Here is a 23,488-nt window from a genome sequence, read left to right as displayed (position 1 = left end):
GTTTTAGAGTCATGTTCTTCCTACATTCATGCAGAGGTTTAGAAGATGTTATGTGCAAAATAAGGAAAGTGCTTAAATATAGCAACAGTAACTCTTCAAGAAAAAGTTTAGACATTCTTGAAAATAACCTGCAATAATATAGGATTATATTATCAGTGACAGGACCCAGATGAGATTCATGCAGTCATGAGATTCAGGCAGTCATGAGTTTGGTCTCCATTTTGCTGTTGAATCTAAACACTAAAGCAAAAAACAAAAAATCCACAATCCACTACAACTGGGGAAACTTTCTGTGGAAGTAAAGTTGGTATTAACATTTGTGCAGCTTTAATTAAAGTTGAAACAAAGACAGTACAGCAGAGATTAAACATTGGAAGTGAGTTTACAGTAAAAATGGAGTTGTTCAAGTGATTGAATAGGAAGATTGTGATAGTTTCAACTCTCAAGGAAAGTTAAGCATTGAAACAACTTTCCCAGGGCCATACAGTCTCCATGGCTTGAGGTTAAGACCACACCACATGAACACCTAAGCACTGTGCTATGACCTTGCTTGGAGAAAGACACTGCTTAGAAGACGTCCTAAGATTCCTTTCATCTGAATTATTTTAGGATTCTAAGCTTAATAAACTCAGTTTTGGTTTATGCCAAGCCTTGCTGTGGTAACTTTAATTCTTTAATATAGCACACACTAGAAGATAAAGTTGTTTTCAAATGTCAATGGAAGTATTTGAGTATAGGGTGGAACATATGAGAGGATTCATGTTCTCAAAAGCATACACCAACACACAAAAGATGCCCAAATATATTTATTTGACTCTTAAAAAGTATGTTACTCTTTAGAAAAAAAGACAGCCTAAGAAATCTCAATACAGATTAAAGTATGTCAAATCCTGCATATACCTAGTTCTGATGTTTACTTAAACATCAGCACCATCAAACCCAGCAAGGTAAGACTTCTGAAGTAATGAGGTACCAGGACAGAAGAAACCCTTAAAATAAAGAGGAGGTTCAAAGCCTTTGAGCCAATCAGAGCCAGAGTTCCAGAACACATTCAAGAACCATGAAATATCTCTAATCCTTTTGAACTTCATTTGCTGCCAAAAATACATGAGTGTTATAACAAAGAAACATAAGTATCTCAGTATACAGTTACAAACTGGTAAGCCAGTTCCTTAGTTCAAAGCAGTCAAAAGAGTTCTAAAACTGACAAAGACAGAGCTTGGGACAGAAAGCTTGACAGACTAGCATGAACCAATTAAGCTATTTCCCTCAAGACCTCTCTCCTTGCTCATGGTATTCAGAACCATCTCTAGACAGAAGAAAAAGTTCATCATCACAGGCCAGTAAGATACTTTTTGTACTCTTGGAAAAGTTTTCAGTGTTAGTGCATGAAAAAGTTACTAGATGCTTATTTCTGGATGCGCATGGGGTGAGGTTACTACAACTATGTGCCAGCAGTACAACTGTATTCATTAATGTGTTTCATATGTAAAGTATTAGCTGAAAATATTCAGCCTTAAATTGCTGAAGATGCATTTTTATTAGTATCTCTATAACAATGTCTTTCCCTTGTTAAACACAATAACAACCATCTTGCTTTTACTCAGTGGTAAAAGCCATCTACTTCACTCAATCTTAGTGATCACACTAGGAAAGATACCTCCCATCTGTCATTGGCCCCTTCAAGATTTCTGGGAGGTCTTGATCCAGGAGAACTAGCAAAGAAACAGATCCTCATGGTGGGGATAATAAATAGGGACAATTGTGCTGGTGAGAAGGCTCACGTGGGACATAAATGGTGACAAAGGAAAAGTTTACTTTAAAGGTGCAAGAGTCGAGTCACCTAAAAGTGAGTCCTATTTGGAATGTAGCATATGTCCTAGAAACAAACTAGACACTGAATGTTGTCTTTGTTCCTTTTAGGAGTGTAAACACTACCTTATGTTCTCAAGTAAGAAGACACTAATCAGACTTAGATGCAGACACTCAAGCAAGTGGAATGATAACTCACAAGCTACTCAGTTTCATGCTAAACAAGAATATGTAAACACCCAAATGAGTCACCAATTCAGATAGTACCAGACACCCCATATGGATTGTCACATCGCAGCACCATAGCAGCATTTTGATTTAAAGCAAAGTCCTGCTGCTCATCCCATCACATATACTGAACGGTGGTAGCATTAGCAGCACTGTGATTTACTCTCTGCTTTCAATGGGTCTAGGTCCAGTTTTGGTTTCCCCACATCATTCTCTTCATTAGGAAAGGTTTTGTAATTGGCAAGGATGTTTTCCACCAAGAATCGAGCAGCTTCATCTATGTTGATGTTGTCCTAAAAATGTTGAAAGCAAGGAAGTCAGTGATCTTTTTGAAACAGTCACACATTCCTATTAACAGTCACACTTTCCTAAAGCTATCCAAAAAGAAAATAATTCTTCAGTCTCATCAGTAGAACACAAACAGTTTAGGTGCAAGAAGTCATCGCTCACCCTTTTTTTTCTGAAAAAGTTAGCAGAAAGGTTGGACACAAAATTATTCATCCATATTACAAGCTGAAATCTGATTCGAACCTAGTAGGCAGTCAGGGGAATAAGTGTCACCTGCATTTGGAAGACTGACAAATGCCTAAGTGCATTTCTTCATCAGGAAAGATCCTAGGCAATTACATCATCTGCAGTATTGTCCTACCTTTTAGACCCTTTTTCTGTTTTGGATGGAATTTGGATGCACTTATCTTTTCCATGATCCTCAAAATCACAACAATTTCCTGGTGCCCTATCTAGCTACTCTACATATTCTTGTGCATACTTTGAAAAGTCCCTTGCCATACACCCTAAAGAATGTATGTGTGCAGGACACTTAGAGATGTACTTTGCCAGAATATCCCAGTTTCTGAGGGTCCAAGCTGGCCTAGTGCCAAGGGGCCTCTGGCCACAGGTTTACCTGGCTGGGCCATCTGGTAGCACAGGGCTGCCATGTTTGGAATTGCTCATCTTTGCTTCCAAAGGAATTACCAGCCCAGTATATTACTTATGACTGAAGATCCAATTATCAGTTCCAAGAGAAAGGCAAAAGCAGATTAATAGAATATCCAAGTAAGCAGGACTTAAAGCCATAAGCTGTTTTGGTATACTTAGAAAACAAGATAGTTATCCTAAATTTTTGCAATTTCAACTACAATTCTTCAGAGTTCTAAACAAGTCAATTAATACCTAAGCCAGAACTTATTGCCTGGATTTTTCTCTGCAGCAAGAACCTTGTTTTACACTGTCTCATCTTAAATGCCACCTAAAATACAAGTTGCGACTAGTATTTCACATTAGATTTTTCCCCAATATTACTGGCATTTATTTTTTATGCCATAATGCAGTTTATACATAGCAGTATTACAGGCAGGTAAAGGTTTGGGGAAGACTTTTACCAAAGCAAAAACTTGATTTTTTTTTTGAGTACAAAGAGCCTCAAAAAAGCCTCAAAGAGCTTTTAGCAGCAGATGGGTGAGTTTGAAAATACTTTTCCAAACGCAAACAAATTGTTAGCTAATTTAACTAATTCCTTTAACTGTGTATCCTTCTCTTAAAGTAAACAAAGAACAACTTGTTACTTTGTTTCCTAAAGTCTTCTTAGAGACTCTTTAAGAGTTGTCTAAACATCACTGTGTAACACTTCAGCAGCAGCAGCTGAAGGAAGTAGGCCAGACAAGGGAAAAGCAGGACCTTGAGACCTATCTTACTTTATAAAGGATTTATCAGCCAGACCAGTAAACTGGTCTGTCAGCCACACAGTCCTCATCTAGAGGAGTCCTTCATTTTAAGAATCAGTTGGGCTTTAAGGAAATATTGAATTTCACTTCCAACTAAGCTGCTGCCAGTTTAATCTGTGCATTGACAAAACATCTGTAGACTAAAATTGTATAACACATTAAATTACTCCAAGTTAACTGACTAAAGCAGCTGTCTTTCTTAACTTAAATTACTATACAAAACAATTTTTTTTTCTCCAGTTCAATCTTGACATTGCCTGATAAAATAGAAAAGTGCTTTAGCAACACTGTGGGTAGGTAATAATGAGTAAACAAATAGCTTCTTCACTTCAAATCTTGCTGTTTCTTATATAAAACAGTGACAACAGAAAATGCAATTTAAAAACCTGCACCTAAAGATGACCTGAATTTTTTGGGGAGCTTGATCAGCATTTAGTAGTGTTAACGTCTAAAGAATGACTGATCCTCAGGCATGCAAGATGAAAAAACTTATCAAACTCAGATAATCAAGGTTTCCAGATAGTTTCAAGATGTTCTGAATTTGAGATACCTTTTCATCTAAACCAAATATGCCTCATCTTCAGGAATGAAGCTAGCCAAAACATGAGTTCAAATTTTGCTGAATTTGACTGCCACTTCCTATACTTGATAAATTTATTTCCTACATGATTATATTCACCCTTCTCATGCCAATATTCAAGAGACTAAAAATATTTTTTTATTAAGCTTACCTTGGCAGATGTTTCAAACCATCCAACAAAGCCACCTTCTCTACAGAACTGGTCCATTTGAGAGGGATTCTGGCTGCCATCTTTCTTCTGGTCACACTTGTTTGCAAGGAGAACAGCAGGGATGGGGCTGCCATTGGGAAGTAGTACTTTACTGTCCAAATCATGCTTCCATTTTGAAACAGCCTCAAAAGTGGAGCCTCTTGTGACATCAAAGACCACAAAAGCACCAACTGCCTCTTTGTAGTATACTCTGGTCATATTTCCAAAGCGCTCCTGGCCTGAAAGAGAGGACAGTCACAGAGTACATTTATATCGAAGCACAAACTGTATTCAGTGTAAACAGATTAGTGTAACAGCTTAATCCACAGAAGTTTGGCATTTGGGTCTAGTCACCTAGAGCATAAAACATTGCCTTCTCTATCTCACCTAAGTTCATTGTAACAGCTATTATTTACACTATACATGACAAGTCAGACGCTTAAAGTAGTTTGCAGTCCCAACTATGACTTCAAGTTTTTCTTAAAAAACCCCTCAACTTCTACACTTCTACACTTATATAGTCAACTTATTTGTTGAGTAGAGTTCTTTGACAAGCAATGCCTAAAAACACTACCAACACAGCTATACACAAATCATTATTTCATCAAAGAATATTAAGGCTTGTATTTTAATCTAGTTGCTTCAGCTAAAGACTTAAACTCAGCCTTTTGCTGAATGGTGAGCAACAAGGGGTTTTGCAAGCTCCTAGGCTAACAATCTTCAAAGTATCTTCTGAAGAAGTCACCTATATTATAGATTTTTCCTTAGGGACAAGTTCAAAAGAAGCTGCTAGCTTAACAGTTCTGGCTAAATCTGTTAACTTTGACTTCATTTTTTCAAGTCTAAGATTTACTCTGGATTAATTTTCAACTATAGAAGTTCTACAGCAATCCCAGGATTTAAAGCACGAACAGTTAAAGTACAATTATTCACAACAAAAATCCAAGGGGAAAAAAAAATCAATTGCCCATAAAGCAGAGAAAACGCAAAAAAAGCCTTTTCTTATAAAGTACAACTACTTTAGCCAGAATACTTGAAATACAGAATTAGAGTGTGCCAGTTCACTTTTTCTTCTGTTTGAAAGGCCAGACTATCATGGTGTGTTAACATTTGAGTGTGTCTAGCAGTATCAAGTCCTAGCACATTGTTTGGAAAGTCCAGGCTACTAAAATAGCTTTCTGCTTTGTTTGGAAGTCTTCACTGGGAAAAGCAGTCCCTGAACTCTATGATTTAGTTTTACAGTGTGTCATCACTTGAGCTTTTATCTTTTCATGCATATGAGGTTTAAAAACAGATAAAGGAAGAGCTGTATTTGGAAATCTAGCTGTCCTCTGTTTATAAACATTCAAGTCCACCTTTGATTAGCAAGGACAAACAGATACAAGGAGAATTGGGTGTGTTATCACCTTCTCAGAAAGAGACCAAAATTCAATAAATGAAGGTGACAAGAGATCCTGTTCAGCCATGTTCTTTTCCAGCTCATTTGCCTCATTTTAACGTTAGTAATTCAGAGTAAGATTAGCTCATTCCCTACAGACAGTTTCAGAAAAGGTTGCCTAAGCAGCTACTAGAATGACCTGAAAACAGCAACAGCCACATTAAGGATCCAAAGAACTATAAAGAAGTGGACTTTATTTCTGGCTGTTCACTTTAAACTATGATGCTGCAGAAAGCAGCATCACTACCCAGCATATTCTTCAGAACAGAGCTTATACATTTTTTTTTCCCCACTACAACTTGTGTAAGAACAAGCATGATCCAAGAAGAATCTCTTAACTCCATACTCAAAAGTCAAGTTTTAAAGCAGCATTAATGCCATGGACTTTAAGACCATGCAACAAGCCAGGCACCAAGCCTGCATCTGTGACTGCCTCTGGAAAAGCCACACTGCTAATGGAATTCTCCTAAACAGAGTACACAAGTAATTCACATTGTCTCCCTAGGCTGGACTGTTATGCCTAAAGAGGTTTTTAGAATAGCCTTACTAGAAACCATACCACTGACTACTGTTTCCACTAATCAAGTACCATAGAGGAAGAGTTAGATCAGAAGGCTTTTACTCCTTCTGCATGTCAATAATGTCACATTAAAAGAAACTCCCCCTGTAGAATGTAGGGATTTTGGTTTTGGGAGTTTTGGTTTTTTTAATGGAGTTCCACACAGTCAAATTTAGTTACATTAAGCCAGTCACTGCCCAGGGCACCACACAAGTTTTGAGGAGCTCCTTCTCAGCTTCCTCATTTGTTGAGCTGTCAGCTTCACCACCAATTCCTGCCACATGGGAATACCTTGGACTATGCTAAAGCACTGACCCCAGTATCCAATACAGGGAGATATCCCTTCACATCAAAGGACAGCCCCACAAAACAAACTGTGTAATCTACAATGCCCTCCATCAACCTCAGTCTTCTACAGAAAAAGAGTTCTTCAATTCAGCCCTGAAATGGTCCAGAATTGAGCACCACTTGCTGTTATTTACATGAGACTGAGCATGAATCTGAAGCAGCAAGGAAAATGGTCCCATGAGTCCTCGCTATTCAGTTGCCGGAGAGCTGGGAGGCTTCCAGGCTTTACTTAAGGCTGTTTTTCCAAATATTTGATGAACACTTACATAATAAAATTAAGCTGTATTGATTAGTTGCAGGAAGGGTTACTAGATTGTTACCAGAAGGAATAGACAGAGCATGATTACTACATAGGAAAACTAAGTTATTTAGGAATTGCAGAAAAGATCATCAGTCAGTTACCCTTTCTCAGATAGCTGTGTATGCTGTACATAAACAAGGCTGCAATCACTGAGTACAGTGAAGGACATTACCATCGACTGAATCCCTTCCTACCTACTGCTCTTCCATCCTGTAGCAGTAAAGACAGAAGCAGCTGACAAGGTGGCCAGATGAGCCTCCTATAGCAATAACCATTCCTGAAACATGCACAACACCACATATAAGGTGTACAAAAAGGTGAAATTAGTACAATGCTACATATGGCTTCCAAAGCAACAAAGTTACAAAGCAGAACCAAACCTGAGGAGTCTGCCAAAGGCAGCCTTGTACAGTGGCTGCTCACAATGTAAGAAGACAGCAGTCCTGCTAGGAATGGAAGTCAGCATGGAACTGTATGTTGCTTGATATTCTATAGCAGCCACAGTATAAACCAAGGGCTTTGGCTGTCCACAACAATCACTTAACTCTTATTTCCAACAACTCTTACCTCTCTTGTAGTATGAGTTTTGGAGAAACATCAATACAGATTGTTCCACAGTTTTAATTTGGGTGAAAGTAGAAAACTGATGTGCCTATCAGCAAGAAAGCTTCTATTTTTACTTACTAGATTAAAGCTTTATATTAGGAAGATTTGCTATCTCCTACCCTTAACCACACACAAGCCCAACAGCCTTGGATTCTTAGAGATTAATGCCTTTTAATATGTCAAATATCACCCAATGAGTGCTTCCCTTTTCTAGAGTAACCCAAACCAGGTTGTTATAGAGCTGTTTTCACCTCTAGAATTCACATCCACTAACAATAAACCTGACCTGAACACTACCTTGCAACTGCTCTTTCATCCTGTCTGGAGTCTAATGAAGATGGATATACTGTATTTCATACAAAGACAGAAGCAATAAAACATGGCCTGCCCAGGAGGTAAGAGTTTTGTTTGGTAAAAGGTATACAGCATGAGGTGGGAAAAGAATTGAGTTTAAACTGAGTGGACTTCCTTTATAATCATGTCATTACTGAAAAAACACATGCTGACCTTCCTGTCTAGGATGCAGAACATTCTAGACAGCAATTTGAAAATTTAACAGGAATTTCAGACACAGCTTCTGCAAGGCAAAAAAAAAACCAACTACAAAACAACAACAACAAAAAAAAACCAACAAAAAACAAAAAAACAACAAAACAAACCTCAAACAAATCCACAAACTCTCATATAGAAAAATCAAACTACAAAACGCTAATCCTCCAAATTCTAAAGGCTGAACATAATTCTTTGTTCTTAAAACTAAACGTCTCAGCTTCTGCCATGCACAGTTCAGAGATCTGTCATGCCCCTTCCTCTGTCCAGCAAGATATTTGCTATAATCATTTCTCCATATGTGACAATAGTGTTGAGCAGTACAGAAAGTGGATCATAGCCCCAGAGAAGAAAAAGGCTAAAAGTGATCAGATTAAACTAGACTTAAAATCCCCAGTGTGTATAATGTCAGAAAGAAAAGAGCAGGAAGATAACTAATTGCTTAGTACAGCAGTATAGAAAGGACAGCCCAAGATTAATCATTCTGGTAGGTCCAGTGACTAGGCATAAATCTGAGGCCACTAAATTACAGTTTTTAGTAGTTCAGGTGTAAATGAGGAGCTAAGATACAGGACAGTCACAGGAATCAGAAGTTTAATTTGGGGGTACGGAAGTGACTTCATGTAATGCAAACTTCTGCTTTCTCTAACGATAGTTGCCATATCAAAATGACTCAGCACCTATTGCCACCATATTTTCCAGTAATTGCAACAACCTTAAGTGAAATATTTGCACAATGACACGCATCAGGAACTAATTCACCTCCCTACAGCAGCAACACAGGAATAAAGTTGACTTTAAAACTGCATTAGAACTTGGGAGCTATTCTCACTCCCCAGTTTATATTGTAATGGGGTTGGAATGTAAGTTATAAACTACATGAAATAAATTATGGGCTGTAATTTAAGATTGAACATTAGAAGCTTTATATTTGTCCTTTACTGCAAAAGGTAAGTTATCATTGTAGCCTTGCCTTGAAGTACACTTTAAAGAGTTTCTAGAGCAGTCTTTCTCAGTATAAGGGAGAAACACTAGTGTCCTGTTTATTACAGCAGTGTGACCTACCATTGTAGCAGTTCTTGTGAATATTTAGCAAAAAAGTTACCCTAGACTCCTATTATTTCACTCATAATTTCAACTTGGAACTCCTACATGATGGGAATTGGAGCCAGAAAAAGCAATTTAAATGTACAAATCACTGCTGGACATGCACAATAATGAGTTTGTCAAGCTTCCTTCCTCCAGACTACTTATTATATTAATGTGTTAATAGGCAATATCAACTAGTTAATAGTTTATATCAACTAATGAGTGAAAGCTTCTTTTTTCAGGAACACCTGAGTGACAATTCCAACTCTCAGTAAAGTTACTGTCATCCAGTGTGATAGATTTAAACTAAATCCCCATCCAAAATGGCTGGGAACATAGTTCAATCCTCTAATTGAGTTAGAACTACTGTCACTTTCAAAACAAGCCCTTCAAGAGCCACAGGCAGGAAAAGACCAGACTCTGGATGCCAGCTGGATGTTGGGCAAAGTACCGCAAATACCCAGAACTGCCCTGAGGATGAATCTCCCAGTTCTCCAGACAGCTAATGTACATTTTAGCATTACCAGGGTCAGGTGTGAGTTGACTGAAGTTCCTTTTTAGAGAGGTATATAAACATGTTACTGGCAAGTTACCACTGCTGACAGCTATCCCCCATCTCCCCAAACCAGCACATCTTGTCCCAGAACTGTCCTACCTAATTAGATTGGATCTGTTATTCTGCAAGAAGTAGGTTAACCAAACCACTGTCAATATTACAGCTCACATTCAAGTGTGTCTGCCTGCTGTTTCCCACAGATAGTAGCCATAGATTGAGAGTAGACAGACTCCAAGACTGTTAATACCAGATGGCTCCCCACTCCCCAGTCTTACCCATTTCAGCTAAAAGTGTAAAGTTGCCAGAAGTGAAAACCATGGAAGTGTTGAGCTATGCATTTATTTAAGGACAGACAAATTTGCAGATGACATCAAGGTGAGTGGTGCAGCTGACATATCTGAAAGATGGGATGCCATCCAGAGGGACCTGAACAAACTTGAGAAGTGAGTCCATGGGAATCTCAAGAGGTTTAAGAACATAAAGTGCAAGGTGCTGCAACTGGGTTGGGGTCCCAACACAGGCAGGGGAATGAACAGACTGAGAGCAGCTGGGGCAAGAAGTACTTATGGGTGCTGATAGATGAGAAGCTGGACATGAGCCAGCAATGTGCACTTGGAGCGCAGGAAAATCACATGTATCCTGGGCTACATCCAAAGCAGCATGGCCAGCAAGGCAATGGAGGTCGATTCTGCCCCTCTGCTCTGCCTTTGTGAGACCCCAACTGGAGTCTGGTATCCAGCTCTGGGATCCCCAACGTAAGGACATGGACCTGTTGGAGCGAGTCCAGAGGCAGGCCATGAAGATCAGAGGGCTGGAGTACCTCTCTGGTGAAGACAGGCTGAGAAAGTTGGGATTGTTCAGCCTGAAGAAAAGGCTTCAGGATGACTTGAGGCCTTCCATCACCTAAAGGGAGCCCTTCAAGAAAGACACAGACGGGCTATTTACAAGAGCATGTACTGAGAGAACACAGGGAAATGGTTTTAAATTAAGAGCAGGTTTAGAACAGATATTAGGAAGAAATTCTTCACTGTCATGGTGGTGAGGCACCAGAATAAGTTGCCCAGAGAAGCTGTGGATGTCCCATCCCTGGAAATGCTCAAAGTCCAGGTTGGGTGGAGCAACCTATGGTCAAGTCCCATGGCAGCATATTTGGACCTGGATGACCTTTAAGGCTCCTTACAGCCAAAGCCATTCTGTGATTCTATGACATTAGCAACTCTAGCAGATGTTAGAAACCTGTAAGTGTTAAGGAAGATCCAGCTTGACTTTTACTTTCCACCACTGTGAAAAAGTGTTATTTGTGGTTCTGGTGACAAACACAGGCTAGGAAGTGAGAATTACTAGAATATTATATCTTCCTGTATGAGACAAGTACTAGAAATAACCTCACCGACTGCAGTACTTCGTTTCTGACAGACAAAAGCAGCCTCAGACAATTACAACTGCTAGTGCCCTTTCTTTCTAAGGTCGGTATGGGTAAGTTAACTGACCACTGGATAGACTCTTCCCAACACTAACCCTTTCCCAAATGCTTCAGAACAATCTTCAGGGCAAAAGCCAGTTAATCCCTGTTCAACTGACTCACACTTTATTGTAAGAGACAACCTTTGATCCCCTGATTGTGTCTATATTAGAAAGCTGCAGGATGCAGTTGAAGCAGTTCTGTTTAACAATGCAGTATCAGAGGCTTGACACTGACAATATATACTGTACAGAGTCAGTATGTATGAGAGACCCTGTAGCCATTGAAAAGTTACTGATGAATATCAGCTTAAGTGCAGCAGTATTTTGATTATTTAGATCATATCACAAAGTATTTCCACATGTTCGCAGAAGTCACTATTTCATTCTGAAATGTTAGGAAGCAGTTTGCTTTGAAGTTCCATTTCCCAATACAGCCAGTTTCTAAACTAACAATTTGTTAACTACATGAAACTGCAAAATCAATGACCAGTCCTTCCATTCACTGCTTGCTATCATTGCACTTTAACACAGGACAGTCCTGTTCACTACCCGTGAAACAGCAAGAGCACAGGGATGGCAAGTGCTGGAAGCTAGACACCAGATTTGCACCAGGAGCTATGATCACTTCTACCAACCTAATAGAAAAGGCATGCCATTCTCTCCCACAAAGACAAAGTTTTCCCTCAAATAATTGCACAGCCCTCACTGGGAATTTTACAGCAAGACCGAGACTTTTCATTGCTGGCTGTAGTCTTGGGCTAATCTAATTACTTAATTGTCCAAACTGACTTCAACAGCTTACTTGTGTCTTTAAGAAGTTGAGAGGCAACACTTGCACCTAGAGTTCAGTGGGTTTTATCCAACATTGTGTTTATTTTATGCAGCAGTATGACAGTCATGTTTGTATAAGAATCCATCCTTTTTTTTTTTGCATCTTTGCTAAACAGTGAGAGACAAAGTCACCATTTAAGCACTAGATTTCAATCCCCAGAAAATCAAAATGCAACCAAGCTAAACAATTTCTAACTAGCTGTCAAATGCAGCATGTATAGAACAGTTCCCCTGCATTAGTATTCAAAGGAGTTGACATAGTCCAATTAGTGCCAGCAACAGCATGAATTGGTACTGCCTACCTTGCTTGAACAAGACTTACCCAAACAAGTAATCTGCCAGAGTTCAGCTATTTCATGCCTGCCACCCTCCGATCCATACCCTTTGGTGTGCTGCCCTGCAGCCAGAGCTGCACAGTGTGCTTCACAGTGATGCTGCATGGCACTACAGCATTTCACAGCACACAGGAGAACAATTCTAAAGTCAGTTTGTCTCCAGAACAACTTTATCACGGGACTGAAAAAATGTTAATCTCTAAAATGGTCAATGTGTCATAGCACATTGTGTGTGATTGGAATTTTGTATCAAATTGCTGCCACTTTGCTCTACCCAGCACTCTTAGCCTGGAAGCACTTAAAGAACAAGTTCCCATAAGCTGTTTGCAGTGACATTCAGAGACTACCTCTCAACCTATTATTTGAAAAGCTGCTAAAATCCATACAATAAGGAATATTTGTTTTCATTACCTGCTAATGCAGAACCCACTGCTAGTGAGAGTTTGCCAGACTTCTCTAGACAGTTAAGACATTTATTTCTAAGCAAGCTCTATAAAGCCCTAAAATCCCTCCATTTCTCAAAGCATAATCACACTCCGTTTATCCTCTTTTTGTGTCTCCATAGCCAGAAGAGATCTTTGAATATTGAACACTTGCCACAGTAGCTTGAGAAGCATGCTGTGCTTTGTAGTCACTGCTTACTGCTGGTCATGCTAGCTTTAACATCTGCAGGAATTTCACAAGAGGTATCCCTATATTTCCATGCACAAACATAAACAGACATTCCCTTCCTGCAAATCACGTCTTTCTAACATGGCATATCACACTTCTGAACCTCTGAAGTATTTGGAGGGAACCATTTACAGCAGACTACAAAAGCAAAGCAATGGTTACCACTGGAATTCATGGAGGGTATGTCTGACAGCCGTGAGACTGAATCCACTCACCACTGAGAGGAAGACTTTTATTTTTTACAGAATGCTAATACCTTTTCTGGAACCAGTCAGCTAAGATTATTTTCTTTGCTTTATGACATAAGTTGAGAATTACCCCTTTATAGCAAATTACCCCTTTATAGCACTTGCCAACTCAAATTGTACTTGTGGATATGCACTTTGGTAACACCCTGTCCTAATGTGCACCCAAAGGAAACCAAACCAGTAAGAGGCAAAGTGGAGATGTAAATAAGGTTAAGCACCAAGACTCTGAAGCTGCAACTTCTGAAGATGAAAGGAGAGTTGATAAAGCTCGATTTACATTCATGTGAATGCCATACATTAAGAGAAAAGTGTATATTCAACATTGCCCTCAGAGACAAACTGGTGCAGACAACGTGCTTGACTTGTCAAACCAGCTTAATTTCTGACTACTTGAGTCAGTATTATATGAAGGGCAGGAATTTAATACTTGCCTTCAGAAAAGTGGGTGACCCACGTGAGATTATTACTTCTGCAAAGAACTCCAGTTTTATAAACTAATCCAAAAATTAGTTATGTTGAGCTCTACATACTATTCTTCCTTCTGTCTACTGCATTGCATGTAAAAATTTAGGTATTGTTTGCCTTTAAGGTAGATTTCCCCTATTTGACGTATATCCATTCAGCCATCTCTACTCTCTGTATCAGAGTACTGGGAAAGAGTTTTTATTGTGATCTTGTAGGAAGCACAAAACTTCTGACCAACTGCTGTGCGACATCTGTTTGAAAATAAGGCTGAAGCACCATCTATTCCATAGTGAATAGACAACCAAGCACAAAGTGCTTTTCCATTTTTGAAATGGAAAAATTAGAAGTACCTGTAAGATAAATACACTGAGCTTTATTTTAAGCCTGTACTAGATCAGGTGGTCTTTTAGGATCACATCTTTAACCCCACTTCTCATAGAACACCTTGAAATGTCTTATGAGGAAATTCTAAGCTCATTTCCAAGACAATCAAAGAACATCTGTCTCAATTCTCCCATTTAACTGAACTGTCCTGTCTTGCATAATCAAAATTACCACACTAGACTATCTTACAAAACCAATACCAAGACAGTAGCATTTCCCATACACTTATGGAATTAAATCAGCACAATTGGTATAGGTTTAGTCCAAAATAACATATACAGCACTTTGAGTGGCTACATAACATAGTACTAAGCAAAAGAACCTTTGCCATTATGAAAGCTTTGGTACCCCACTGGTAAGACGTGGAAATTCCTTCATTAGACCAACAAACATACCTCATACCTTAATAACATTTTATTAAAAGTGTATTTAGACAGGACTGCCAAAAAAGAAAACATGCAGAATCTATTTGTATTCAGAGATGTCTGAAAGTTGGAAAAACACCAAAACCCCAAGTTTAACACATTCAGAACTTATTTTGATATTTAGCTGTAGAGCTCCAAGCACAGCAAGTCATTCTGAAGTGAAAGCTCATAACCCAAATCCAGCTATTCCAGAAAAGTCATAAGAAAGGACACCCACACAAGATTTCCCACAGATGGATGGTTTCTAGAAGGAAACAAAATGCACCTTCAGTGCTGTTTCTTGCCTCTATGTTCAAAATCTATGTGAGCAGGCCTTCTACTTCCCATCCCCAAACTTTATCTGCTAGTCTTGCATATTTCCAGTAAGCATAACCCTTAAGCAAATTTTCTCTCATGAGATTTATATTTAAACATGTGTGAGCAGGAAGCAGTCAGAAATTAAGTCTTTCACATCTCCATGAGTCTGAAGACATAATCACATAGAAGATTCCCCAGCCCTGACTGGGAGCTTTGTGACCTGCCTCAGCTATAGGCAAAATGATAGCACTCCTAATCTCTACCTGAAGGCTCCTCCTGGAACCTCCATCACTATATAAACTAGGAAACAACCTCGGAAACTTACAAGTTTCTGAAAAAACTCTGAGCTCCAAGTTCTCCATCCATTTCTGATACAGTTATTCATGTGCACATCCTTCACTCATTAAGACTATTTACAGTGGTGAGAAAAAAACCTCCACATTTGAGGGAAGGTCACACCTGGATTGTCTCGCCTCCACCTTATGCTCACTTGTACCAGGCACATAGTGAAGCAATTTTCTCATGTTTCTTTTTTTTTTCTGCAAGAGTTGCCATTTTAATCCCTTCAACACATGTTGTAGCTAAGGACAAGTTGCAACAAGAATACCTTAACTACTTTAAGAGACTGCTGCCTTCAAATTCTCCATACTTAGGAGAGACTTCCCCACAAAGCAAACGAAGCATACATGCCTCTGGCACAGAGCCAGGTCTGGATACAAACAGCAGAAGTTTTCTGTTTGTTTTCCTATAGACTTTCAGGGATGCAGTAGCATCACTTAACACTTGCTTTAGACCTTATTTTAAAAAAATAAAATCAGTCCATAATTCAAGACACAAGCTAATGCCCCAGTACACAGAAGCAACTTGGCAGCCTCTATGACATGCCAATGGCACAAGTGCAGACCAGCAGGAATACAGAGCTGCTTGAAATAGGGTTTTCATATGGAAGAAAGCTATCTCACGTACTGTAACTGCCTGGATGCCTTTGAAAGTCAACCACATCCATGGTTTCCTGTACTCACTCCCATTTCTCATGGCTTCCTATAGAAAAGTCTAACAGTTACTTAAAAAGTTAACTTGCTCTTAACATCCACTCACATATCTTAACACTTACTTTGTCTTCATACAAGAGATGGGTTATTCCGACTCTTCCTCAATTTAGTATTTAACCAAAATACTTGGTCTGATATCTCCATCCTTTTGGGGTCCTGTGTATACTTATAACAATTTACAGTTCGGTTCCTCTCAAGGAGGCATGCAAGATTTTAGTAACAAATTTACATGCTACATGCTGCTTTTCATTCAGCTCTTGAAAGCCTGTAGAGCATGTTTACAGTACCAAAGTACAATGATTTCTCTTCTGTTTGGCCAACTTCATAGCCATACTCTGCCATTTAAAGCATTATTTCAGTTTCAATAAATATTTATACAAAGAATTTTTAATAAAATCCTGGAAGCAGAATGCTATTACATAAAAGTTAATTTAGAATTCCTCAAAAAAAGCTTTAAAATCAAATTCATCTAAAAGTTGCCCTTAGTGACATTCTTCACAAGAAGCCAACCTCAAGCCACTATCTATGATCTTTACCACACCTGCTCTCAGCAAACTGCACTTCATACAGGCTGATGGGAGTGACAGTGATAGTCAACATGAGCACAAAAGCAACAACTAACACAGTTGCTGGTTTTACTAGATTAGCTCAAATTTTTTTATGATACTGAAAATGCTTTAAGTGCTCTTTCAATATCACCTGACAGCTTCATCAATATGCCACACACACCTAAGCACGCTGTGGTCAGTGCAGTGCAGCACGTCTGTCAAATAGGAATCTCTACTGTTTTGAAATAGATTATAAAAACACTTCCCTATCATTAAGATTTCTTTGGTTTGCATCTCTTGACTACAATGACTCATTCCTACATCCTATTTATTTTGCCAACCATTTATGTCCTTTGATCAATCCTTTAACACTTTCAGAATTTATCCAGAAAGATAATTTTTCATTACTTCATGCATCAAAATAAAAAAAAAAAAAGGCAACAAAACACAAAAGCCAACTAAACAAAAGAACCCGAGAATAATGCCTAAGGGCAGCTAAAGTTCCTGCATGAACACACATATAATCTGTTCACCTCCTTTCAGATGCTTCTTTCTTTATGCTGTAACCAAGATAATTTGACAGTGACTGATCAGTCTTACTCTGAAGCTTTTTTATCACCTTTATTTAAGAAGTTACAACCTGTGTCTAAAAACTAAAGCACCTGACTATCTCTACAATACAAATGTCTAGGTACAACAGTAACCTTCCTCCCTCTTCATTATTTTACATCCCTTCCCCTTTGATGCTGCTGCAAGAGTTTGCACTACTTTGTGCCTTACAACAAGAGGGCTATTTTCAGCAGAAAAAAGAAAAAGCATAAGCAGTGTAACGTGGTCATGCTCTATTTGACAGAATTATCTAATCACAAAAAAAAAAAGACCCAAAACCAAAACAACCTCAGCTAGCACAAGAATTTGAAGTTATCCAGTAACCTACTGCATTGCAATAAACAGCACAACATCCATCACTTTTCCTACAATCAAATCAGAAGCCAGCATTATGATCAGTATCTGCATTATAATCTTTAGCTGATGCATGAACTACAGGGTCAGTTCTTATCATTGACTTAGGTACAAAACCTTAGCTTGCATCACCCAGCTCTTTAAAGAAAGCTTCTTACGATGAACTGTTACGCACAAGCTTTGATCTAGGGAAAATAACATCCCTTTCTATGCTTAAGGGGTAGACTTTAATTCAACAGCCTTTTTAAATGCATCAAAATAAATTCAGAATGCCAGCAGTATATTGCTTGCAGGGAAGTCACATGTAACATTACTTACCATAAGATTCAGATCTCTTCAAGAGATCTAAAGCCGTTTGTCTGCACACACCAGCAGGCAAAATTATCTACAAGCTGTTGAAAGCCAGAAGACAGCTGGGCTGATGAGTTAAAAAGGAATGACTATCACATGCTCAGACACTGCTACACTTCAATAAAGCACTTTAGAGAATGTTGTCTATGATTATAGAAGCCATCTTCAACCTGGTTCTTTAACTAATAACTTCAATATAAATCTGTTAACATCCTCAAGTATTTAGAAATATTCCTGATTGTATACATAAGGAGCTGCAGAACACAATCCCAAGTTGAGGACTACTTCAACAGCTTTAAGACCATCAAATACCCGTACAGACACTAAAATACTCTTTATTTCACTAATTAACTCTCAGATGTCAAGGGCTATAGAAGTCCAAATTGCTGCTGTCACACTGGCTCAGCACAACCCAGTCAAAAATAACCAAGATTACTTCTCTTCTTTGTCTTGTTTTTTTTTCCATTGGGCAAGCTTTCCCTAGCCCTGTGGAAACAGAATACCCTAAACTAGCAGATTAGACTAAGAGTTTGGAGTGCAAACTGAAGAACAGTTGTATCTTCCTTGTTAATTACTGCTAGGGAAAGACTAGTCAGGGGTTTCATACAAAAGTCTTATAAAACAGGAAAAATATTTCAGTGACAGGAAAAATTTTAATTCTTCAATAAATTTAATTCTTCAACTAATTTACCACAAGCTTCCAAGGATTTGTCAGCAGCTCTTAACTTAGTCTTCAGCTAGCTATGTCAAAAATACTCCAAGGGCAATAATCAAGAATGAGAAATACTGTCTTCTGGATGATGACACTAATGCATGGATGTATTGATAGAACTTCCCAAGCTGTAAATAGGTTCTGTCCAAACTTTGTGACAAGTTAAAGCTAAGTTTCTGCCTATGCTGTTGAAACAGATTGCTTTGGCAAAGCACACAGCCTACCCAAGTCTGAGCAATGAAGGGCTGAGAAGTCAAACACAAGGATGGCAGCCTGCCAAACCCCAGGATGCCAAGAGCCTCCCCTCTTCAATCTTTGGAACCCCAGGCTCGCTAAATATACCCAGAGGACTGCAATAGCTTGTGCTGATACTGATAATTGAGTCACAGAAAGTTAAAACTGACTCACAAGAGGAACACATCAGAAGAGAAAGCTTGCCAACATCTTACTCGCTCTTCAAAACAGCAATTAGAAAATATTTTCATTTGCCCTGCAGGCCAGCAACAGAAAGATCCATGGTGTATTTCAGCATATGGCAGTACGAAGGCTTCTCAGTTTGAGGAATCACATTTGAAGCATTTTAGAGCAAAAAGACCAGGAGCTGATGTACAGCTGGTCTGTCACAGGGTTACAGCAGCCACATGTCACACTTCCTCATTTTTGAGCTTCCACTGACAAGCATAAAGTTAATGGAAACAGTAACTACCAGCTTTTTTCCCCTTGTGTCTTCCAGCAGTGTAAGTTTAAACACTAGCATTTGAAATAAAATCTGCTTTTTCAGATACAAGGAGATATTCTGAGAGTGGTAGACAGAGATGAGGGGAGTTGCAGGGTAACACCTGGGTTGCACACAAAACTAGAAATGCAGTACCAACTAAAGTGATTACAGAGGTGAGGGACAGACTTCTTATGAGACCACGTCAAAACAGAGATTGTTCTGTGGCATTTGACTCCACAGCATAAGCAAAGTTAACCATGGTAGGTACACAGTAGGAGTCTTGGAAACAAGAGAGATGCTGAAGAACAGGTTTAAATCATATATAGAAAAGGAATAATGCATGTTTGGACAAGTAGACAGGACTTTTCTGCTTCCATGTGCTCATAGTATGCTTCTAACACACAAATTTGTGACTTGAATATAGCAGGGATGAAAACTACTTTAAAATTAACCAGGTGACTCCAAGCATGCAAAGTTTAAGCATTCTTCCTTTGAGGACAATTTTAGCTGTTTGAATTACCTTTAACCTGTAAAGCATGGTGCATTAAATGCATTACAGATTCAGAACCCTGAATTTATTTCAGCAGCAGCCATAATCAAGGCCACCACCACGCAGACAAGCAGTTCAGGCAGAGCAGTATGAGCAGGAACACTTCAGGAGCCCTGGATCGAGCAGCGAGAGCAAAGCAGCTGCTCGAGGACTGCTGTAAAACCCTGGGCCAAGCCAAGAGCCCCACAAAGTATGCTAACGAGAGAGGGCAAAGCCCGTAAAAAGTGAAAAACTTCACTCCCACGTCAAGACCTCCTTCTACTTACATCTCAAAGGCAAGAATGAGAGGTTGCTTATAAGGGGTAAGACAAAAAACCAAGAAGAGACATTTCCTAGCCAAAACACGCTTTTCTCCGCAGAGGCCGTGTGCCAGGCCCCCGACAGCCGGGCTCCCAGCGCCGCCCGACGCACCCTGCGGGGAGCAGCCCGCCCATCCTGCCCCGTACCTGCGATATCCCAGAGCTGCAGCCGCACCAGGGTCTTGCTGTCCCAGTTGATGACTTTGAGCGCGAAATCCACGCCGATGGTGGCCCGGTAGTGCTGGGAGAAGAGCTGGTGCACGTAGCGCTTGATAATGCTGGTTTTGCCCACGCCCAGCTCCCCGATCACCAGCACCTTGAAGAGGTGCTCCCGGCACTCCGGCACGCCGCTGCCCGCTCCTTCCCCGCCGGCCATCCCTCCCTCCCTCCCGTGGAGTGCGGCGGAGAGGCCGGGCTGCCGGGGCCGCGGCTCTCCCACTTCTGAACTTTCCCAGGCAGCAACTTTCCCCCAACTTTCCCTGGCCGGCTCCCCACAGGGCCGGCCCTCGCCGGGCGGGGGAAGACGAAGCGGGACAGAGGGTGGGAGGGAGCGGGGAGCCTCAGCCACCACCTGACTGCAGTCACAGGACGCGGAAACTCCGCGGGCTTATAGCGGCCCGGGGGAGGGCGGCGGGAGGGGCGGGGAGAGGGAGCGGCCCGCCCGCCCCGCCGCTCTGGGACACCGGGTGGGAGGTGGGACCGGGAAAGGGTCGGGGCGGGAGGAGTTCCCCCGCAGCCGCTTGGGGCGGGCCGGGCTGGGAGCGGCAGGGCAGCGCGGGGTGAGCCTCAGAAGAGGGCTTGGGTTGGGGACGTGTCAGCTCTCTGTTCGTACCTTTCTTTGGTACTTTGCTTCCAGCGGTGGTGGCGGTAGCGGTAGCGAAGTTTTCTCCCGGTGAACTCTCTGAAAGCACCCGGGTTCTCTCCCCACCGTCCGGCAAAGAGTTTTACGGCAGAGAGGTCCATGGGACAGAGGGCCTTGTCAGGATGCGTGCCGATGGCAGGCTTCCAGTGGCCCTGCTCCCTCCCAGCCTGCATTCCCAGGAGCCAGCTTGGGGAGCTATAGGTGCGGGGTGCTGCGCCCCGGCCCCCTCCCCGCCCTCGCAGGCCCTGCAGTGCGGCCTAGGGCTGCGTGTGGGCTAGGCTGGGCTGGGCCCGGCCGGGCAAACAGGGCCGGCAGTGCGGGCTGCGCTGAGACACCGGGGCAAACAAACAGGGCCGGCAGTGCGGGCTGTGCTGAGACACCGGGGCAAACAAACAGGGCCGGCAGTGCGGGCTGTGCTGAGACACCGGGGCAAACAAACAGGGCCGGCAGTGCGGGCTGTGCTGAGACACCGGGGCAAACAGGGCCGGCAGTGCGGGCTGTGCTGAGACACCGGGGTAAATAGGCCCGTGCCCAGGCGGCAGCTGTGACACAGCGATGGCCGCTCTGAGGAAAGGCTCGGGTGAGCAGGGCAGACATCATCTCCTCATCTGCCGGATTGCTATCAAACACCTACAGCTAAATTTGGTTCCCTCCTGTTGCTAAATTGATCTAATAAAATATTTTTATTCTTTTCTGGTTGTTTTAAAAATTATCCAAGGCACTCATAGAACATGGCATGGTTTGGGTTGGAAGGAGCCTTACAGATCATCCAGTCCCTGACATGGGCGGGGACACCTCCCGCTAGACCACATTGTTCAAAGTCAGGTCCAGGGATGGGGAATTCACAGCCTCTCTGAAACAGACACCTTGTTAGAAATCAACATAAAACAAGTTTCCTGACCGTAGGACCGTGTAGTACCATGGGTGCTGATTAGAGGTGCTGGGGAAAAAAATCTTTGCTAACATACTCTTCAAATTAAACCCACAACCCCTGGTGTCTGTGCCAGTAACAAGAGGATGAAATTGTGTGGTAGTGTCTCCATGCTGTAAGGTTTGTTTCTCATGTAAATACCTAAACAGAACTATTTTGTGCCGCAGAGCAATGGCAACCACCCCAAAAAGGAAATGTTACCTGGTTGTCTGGACAGCCTGTGTGTACAGAGGCAGGTAACCCAAGGGAAGATCTAACTAGGACTGAAGGGATGCCCCCAGTGGGAAAGAAAGTAGCGCTTCAAATACATGGTAACATCTGTCAAACAATCATCAGTTGTTCCTGATACTATAATAGTTCTTTGCACATACTAATTTCTTTGCAATGCTTTAAATTAATGGCCTCAGTAAAATGATCCAGATATCCTTAGGTGGCTTTGGAGAATGTGTATTTCCATGTCACACAAAGATGGGGCATGCAGTATAGATGGGAGTAGGTGAATAGAAAAGCTGTTTGGCAAAATAAGGCAAGAAAAGACAGCATTCTTGAAGAAAAAATGTGTTTGGGGATTTTGGTTTCGTAAATTTGTTAATTTGTCATGCTATATTAACTCCATGACAATTTCTGTAATTAGTATTTTCTTGCCCAGCAATAATGATACCAGAATATAAACTGGGGGAAGAATATAACTTAGAAACAAGATTTTTTCTTTTCTTGATGGGAGGAGGCCCGGGGCAGTCCAGGTACCTGCCAATAGATGAGACAAGCAAGTAACACTGTCTTTATCTGGGAGGTTGGAGGCAGATGTGAGACAATATTATTTCAGGTACAGGTACTTTAACCACTATGGGGTCTGGTAAACCTCTGTAGCTATATCTAGACTGAGGTCTTTTTCATCACAATGGTCCATTCAGACAGGGAATTTGGCTGGCATGCACTGAAATTTCTCCCCAGATAGGTGCCAAAGTTTTTCTTTGTCTTGCAAAAACCAAAGTGGGTTGGAAATGAATTGTCACATGCTCATGTAAGGGTGGCTGGGTTTTAGGATGGATGCAGAAGCCTTGTTCCACAGGCTGAGATGGAGTCTTGGGGCCTTTATTCCTCAGCTGTGAGACAGTAATTACATTACTTTCCTACCTTCTGGGAGACTTGTATTAATTGATTACTAGGCACATTCTGTAATTATATACCAGGGTGTGGAATGCTTGCATGTTGACTGCAGGTCTTTCATGACATTAGATAAATTGTTTTCCCTTGCATAGACAGGAGCAAAATTGTATGTATTTCCTACCATTTGTTAGGCCTGCCTACTACCATTTTTGTTTTACATGTCATAAAAATTCATTGATGCCAGAGAAATTAATTTCTCCCATTACTTCCTCCATTCCTGCTACTTTTATT

At 40.9% G+C, this 23,488-nt stretch overlaps 1 protein-coding gene across 1 annotated transcript; it reads right to left on the bottom strand.

Moving 5' to 3' along the window:
• Nucleotides 1-791: 791 nt before the first annotated feature.
• Nucleotides 792-20,900, bottom strand: RAB32 (RAB32, member RAS oncogene family). The gene is made up of 3 exons (XM_054629277.2): nt 20,442-20,900; nt 4,496-4,773; nt 792-2,333 (listed from the first exon to the last, which is right to left on the bottom strand). The coding sequence occupies exons 1-3, from the start codon at nt 20,668-20,670 to the stop codon at nt 2,184-2,186; spliced, it is 657 nt and encodes a 218-aa protein (XP_054485252.1). The 5' UTR covers nt 20,671-20,900; the 3' UTR covers nt 792-2,183.
• Nucleotides 20,901-23,488: the final 2,588 nt, after the last annotated feature.

Source organism: Agelaius phoeniceus, chromosome 3 (assembly GCF_051311805.1).
Source record: "Agelaius phoeniceus isolate bAgePho1 chromosome 3, bAgePho1.hap1, whole genome shotgun sequence".
NCBI classification, from domain to species: domain Eukaryota; kingdom Metazoa; phylum Chordata; class Aves; order Passeriformes; family Icteridae; genus Agelaius; species Agelaius phoeniceus.
The sequence above is the reverse complement of the archived record's forward strand: the minus strand, read 5'-3'. Positions and strand labels throughout refer to the sequence as shown.